The following is a 6000-nucleotide window of genomic DNA, read 5'->3' on the forward strand; positions in this document are numbered from 1 at the left end:
GATCACGCAAAATGTCTGGTGAACTGATAGGAAGAGCCAAGTCTTCCTTTTGGTATTGATATTGGACACTGAAAACTAACTGTGACAGTGTTTGCCATCTTCTTCTAGCTAATATTTATATAAGCCTGATTATATTTGTAATGTATTTATTGACAAAAACAAATACTTTGATTTTTTTTGTTGTTATTAGCTGTGATTTTTAACAAAGGTTGAAATTTTAGAGAAAGTTGTTTAAAACCCTTCGTTCCTGATAACAACTGACCTTGCCTTAATAAATATGCCTCCCTTTACGTTTGTCAGATGTATTCACATGCAAAATCAGCCACCTAATCTGATGAAAGTGTTCAAGGTCATACATGGTTTTCTCTTGAAATGTATCAGGCAATAATCAGATTAAGTAATATTTAGTTGTGATAATACAAGTCAAGACTCCCACTGTTTCAATACATGAGGCTTCCCCTGTGGTTACCAGAAAGCCTGTTTTAAAATGAGTTTTTCTTTCTTCCCCCAAATACAAATAAATAAATTTTCCTTCCCTCGATTTCTCATGTTTTAAAATTGTCTCTGGGTGGTGAAAACAATTGAAGTATTGCATTATTCTGGTGTGATACTGCTGTCTAACAAATGTTTTAATCTGCTTTTTATAGTAGAATTTCACTTATTCTTTAGTATCTCTACCACTCTGGAGGCAAAAAATATTTTTTCACTTCAAATGACTTATAATTTCTAAATTTATTTACTGTTTAGCTGTAAACTTCTACCTCTAACAAAACACTTTAATTTAAGCAAAACCCGCTTCCTGTTTTTTCTTCAATACTTAAACTTTAGAAAATACCTCTAGATATTCCTATGCCTCTATATCTAGCCATTTATTTGCATTAAATGATCACATGACAAATATAGTAATTCTGCTCCATATTTATTAGAGAAATTGAGGTTAACAGCATTTACATGAAATAATCAGGATTTGCTTCTTAAAAATTATAGGAATGCAAATAGACTACATACATACTAAAACAATTTTACCAAATAAAACTACATCGGTTTCCATAAATAAGTGAGCTCAAAGAGACTGAATTGCTAAAGTCTTCAGTTCTGTGCCAGAGAAAAAACATTTGAAATTTTGAGATTTTAATGGAAAGACAAATTAACTCTTATTGTAGCCCAATACTAGAATACTAAGAGGATCGGGAACCATTTAAATTTCTTATTGCCTGACATCACCCAGTATAATTGTTTATTTTCCTGAAGTTGTATTTCCCAGTTAATTTTCATGGTGCCTTTATTTTTATTTAATTAAGTTTCTCCAACTCTTTCTTCTCCTGTTCCAACTACAGTAATTCACTCACTCATTCACTCACTCATCCATTCATTTACTGTCATATACGTGTCCTGGCAGTAGAAACACCATCTTAGAGCTCATTTTTATTTCTAGAGAAATTCCTTTATACAGTCCCTCAAAACTTCTCTGAAACCTACTCTTTACTGCACATATGGAAGCCTTAGAGCAACTGGAAATTTCCTTCTTCAGAAATAACCAGTGGAGAGCCATGAGTGAGTTGCAGGGAATGGAAATTTGATGACAGTGACAAACACTATTTTTCCTTCTTCTGACAATGTAGATCTCCTTTCTGTCTCATTTCTGCTTCTTTACTGTCTTTTTCCTCCTACTTAAAATGCTGCTTCAATTTTGAGACAGCAAAATGTCAATTCCAGTTGGAGATTAGTCCTATTCTCATCATCATTTCTATCAGCCACTGTCCATCACTGAGAAGTGTTGCACTGAGAGTATGTCCGATGCTCAGCCTTTACCCACATGGGTAAGAGAAAAATTTCATAACAAGCTGACCTGTTTATTACAAAACATAAGTTTATTCTGTGATAGGAAACCAAGAATAAAAATAAAAATAAAACACTGGAATATTCAGATCAGCTGCAATTAGTCAAGTTTCCAGATGACGTCTTAGTCAAGTTTTCCCGATGAAAAACAGTGGACATGACCATACTGTCTCTCTCTTCACTTGTGCATACTGCAAGAGAGAAAACAAGTGGAAGGATTTACGAAACACTTGATAATCCTTCATGATTCATGCCTTTGTTTTATTGCTCTGTCCTTTTTTATCAATATGTTAGGTAATAACTTCTGGGGGAGTGACCTACCATGACCAGCCTTGGCATAAAGAATGCTTTGTCTGTGCTGGATGTAAAACTCAGCTGTCCGGACAAAGGTTTATTTCCAAAGATGAGTATCCATACTGTGTAGACTGTTACAGCAAATTTTATGCTGAGAAGTGTGCTGCTTGCAAGAAACCTATTACAGGTGAGTCTTATCTTTTAGAAGGGACTAGACACTGAGGAATCATCAGTCTCCCCTCAAATCAGATCTTTACTTTAGAAAATGGCATTAAAAATAGTCCCATCATAATTAAAGACTGAGGGAGCTAGGTACTGGAGAGACCCCCTGTCTGTCAAATGCAACATATCTTGCTAGGACATACTGATCACATTTATTCCCTGACTGCTGTGCTCTTTTATTTGCCAAACATTCTCCCATCATTTGACTTAGCACTTTATGCACTAAAAATCATCCCCAGGAATATAGGAAAAGGCATTTTTGGCTTCTCTTCAGCCAATACAAACAAGTCCCTCATGGCTGTAATTGGTTTGCCTTTGTTTTTAAATACAAATGTGATAAAATTGGATGTGAGGTAACTGCCTGCTGGTAAGGCACACCTGTCAAGTTAGAGAGCTTGCCAAACACAACAAAGCTCTATTGTATGCATCCTTGTGTACTTCCATGGTCTGGAAACTCCATGATCTGGAAATTTCCCAAAGACACTATCTTGAAGATACTTGGTGAAAATAATTAAATTTCACTCAGTGTTGTATAGAAACTATATGTATCTATGCATTGCAAATAATTTTCATGACAGTTTCTTGGGAAGATCTGCAAACCTTAATGGACATTCTGATAAACCTGTCCCATTCAGAGTTCATAATGGGATATGAAAACAATCAAGTGACTTATGGCTTTACTTAAAATATTTCCCACTATCTCACTATTATTTTGTCTCATTATCTTAAAGTGGTTGGTTGTGGGTTTTGTTGTTGTTGTTGTTGTTGTTTTGTTTGGTTGTGTTTTTTTTTTTGGTTTGTTTTTCTGTTGTTTGTTTTTTTGTTTTTGTTTTTCAATTCAGCTAACAAAGGGCATTTCAGACTATGGATTTTTTTCCTTAATTTATTTGCTTATATGAATAACAACACGATCATACATCAGAAAACAATCTGTTGCATTTCTGAACCATGTCCAGAAATTCTGGATTCACATCTTCATTCTCATAATCTTTTTCAGCTCTTGGAGGTGCCAAGTTTATCTCATTTGAAGAGCGCCAGTGGCATGGGGAATGCTTTAACTGTGCAAAATGCTCTGTCTCGTTGGTGGGCGAAGAATTCCTCACTAAGCAGGATGATGTCCTTTGTAATGAATGTGGCTCTGCTTCATAGTTCTGTGGAGAGCTATACAGATGCATTATTCTCACTCTTTAATCATGTGCTTTGTTACTTGCAATAAGAAAATCATCTAAACAACACACCACTTATTTAGTCATTCACATATTTTTCAAACAGCAGTTTAATTCTATCATAGTTCTAAACTGTTTGTTAAAAATATAATAATAATAAATAGCCACATACTGGCTAACTGCAGAAAATATTAGTATATATTTAAAATATAACTACAGTATGTTTTCCTTGTAACATACTGCACTCTGCTGTTAGAAGCTTAAAAATTTACATTTCATCTCCCATTAACCAAGAAGTATGAAAAGTCTATATGGCATACAAGTAATGATGAGGCATTAGCTCTCCTAACAAAGAGAACGTAGGTGTACACAAAGAAACACTAAGTCAGAGAAGTCAACTCTAGCGCCAGATAAAGGGATAAAAGTTTTCTTTTCTCTCCTTACTGAGATTGCTTCTCAGAAAAATAAGTTTCCCATGACTTTAGTCATCCAAAAGACTGAGTGATGTGTCCTCTCCCAAAAGTGGTTAATTTTACTTAGTTCTTTAGGTATAAATATTTTAGAACATAAATAAAACCATATTTGTAAGAGGTAAGCATTTCCCAATATTTGATAGTGCTAATGTACAGTTTTCCATAGCTAATACACCTCAAAACTCTGTCTCCATTGTCTTCATTGGACCTTCAAATGCATACTTAAAATATATTTTTTATTAGTAGAGACAAGAACCAACTCACAGTTGTCTGCTTACAGTTGTACTTTGCACTCTTCCTCCCCACAAAACCCATTTGCCAGCAATCAAGACACTTAAAGGCCTTGACATTTCCACACTGCTGTCTTTTATTCAGTCTGCTCCTTTTCTTGTAAATGCATGCTTGTCAGTAGCAGGCTATAAGCTCTTCAGAGCCAATACCTGATTCATTTTGTCATGTGCCACGTGCATTTGCCAATATTATGTCAAGAATTTGTAATGTTGCCATTGCAAGCTAGGCAGTCCTCGCTTGTAGTACAAGGTATTCATTTCTAGGTAGCTGGCTTTGAGAAGGTTATACCTGCTTGCTGAGCTTCGTTGCTCAATTGTCTGTTATTAAAGGTCATCTAGAACTGAGTTATGAGCATTTCTTCTCTTCCTTGTTTCACACTGTATGTTACAACAGTCTGACTCATGTTGCAGTATCTGCCAGGCCATGGTGAATGGTGCAGTGGTTCTGCACCACTCAGCACTGTTTTATTCCTCATCTCACATGTTTTAAAACCATGCATTCTCCTTTAGACCCTGATGTTAATTGCTTACAATTTTTTGGCTGACTTGAGAGGGCTTTATTCATATTGAAGACAGACACTACTTTAACTGTAAAAGGGAGGAAAAAAAGAGCATGTAAGCATAGGTAAGGCAGAGCTGAACTGCAGTGGCGTAAAATCAATATGGATAATGACTGACCAACAAGTACATAGCAGTCTGTTTTCCAGTCAATAAAATATTGATCTTTTGCTCTACTTGTTGTTCATTTTTGGTTTTTTTTCAGCTTCTTCTTTCACAATAACTTTTATTGGAGTTTGGATTTTGATTGGTTTATGCCTTTTCATTTAATCCCAGCTGCTTCCTTTTCTATTTTCACATTGCATATGGCTGATACAGGTTCTTGGTAAGACTTAGATTCCCATAAATAGAAATAGGTTTCATTGCCTTAAGAAATGGTGTGTGTGTGTATATATATATATATATATATATAAATACATATATATACACACACATATACACACGTATATAGTGGTGCACGGTTATGTATGATGTTTGAAAAATGTGTACTGAACTATTAGAAATTATCCCATTAGTAAATGTTAATGGTCCTAAATTTTGAAATGAAAATGATGAATCATCAAATGCAGCCATGTTTGTGGGGCATACCTTTTATTTTTGTTGTGTGAAATAACATTCAGCAAATTGCAAGAATGTGGCTCGGGCCCTTTATTCGGTCTTGTCTGAGCAATGTTCTAGCTTAATTATGAAGTGACGCAGGAATTATCAGGCAGAGTCTTAAGACATGACAGAGTCACAGATCACACACATTGATCACGATAATCCCAATCTTCTAGCCTTAACATTTATGAAAATGAAATTCTGTTCTGACTCATCAACCAATTATATTTTTAGAAATACCAACTGAATTATTTATCTCTCCTGCAGTAAATACACTACAGTCAAATCTGAAACTGAGCATTTTCACTTCAGAGTAATAAAAAGAAGTAAATGTGACTGCTATAAATAGTTGGAATAAATGTTATATTACATATTAGATTGATATTTCCTAGTCTCTGTCACCGGCTACTGATGTCCAAACATAAATACAGTAATACTCTGCACAATTTGGGTCACCTCTGCTCATGGTAGATGTAATCCAACTTGAATAGGAGCCTAGAAGGGCTACAAGAATAAACCACATATCTCTGTGGATGACCATAGATCATGGAGGGGACA

The 6000-nt window shown here is 35.0% G+C and overlaps 1 protein-coding gene across 4 annotated transcripts in view; it reads left to right on the forward strand.

The window, feature by feature from the left end:
- The window catches only part of FHL5 (four and a half LIM domains 5), a 29065-nt gene extending 24047 nt beyond the window's left edge, over nucleotides 1-5018 (forward strand). For all 4 annotated transcript variants that reach the window (XM_035561725.2, XM_035561731.2, XM_035561724.2 and 1 more), the window contains 2 exons: nucleotides 2134-2320; nucleotides 3353-5018. In XM_035561725.2, coding sequence (XP_035417618.1) covers nucleotides 2134-2320; nucleotides 3353-3504 — 339 coding nt within the window. In that variant the 3' untranslated portion in view covers nucleotides 3505-5018. The remainder of the gene's footprint in view (nucleotides 1-2133; nucleotides 2321-3352) is intronic.
- Nucleotides 5019-6000: the final 982 nt, after the last annotated feature.

This window comes from Cygnus atratus, chromosome 3 (genome assembly GCF_013377495.2).
Source record: "Cygnus atratus isolate AKBS03 ecotype Queensland, Australia chromosome 3, CAtr_DNAZoo_HiC_assembly, whole genome shotgun sequence".
In the NCBI taxonomy this organism is placed as follows: Eukaryota; Metazoa; Chordata; class Aves; order Anseriformes; family Anatidae; genus Cygnus; species Cygnus atratus.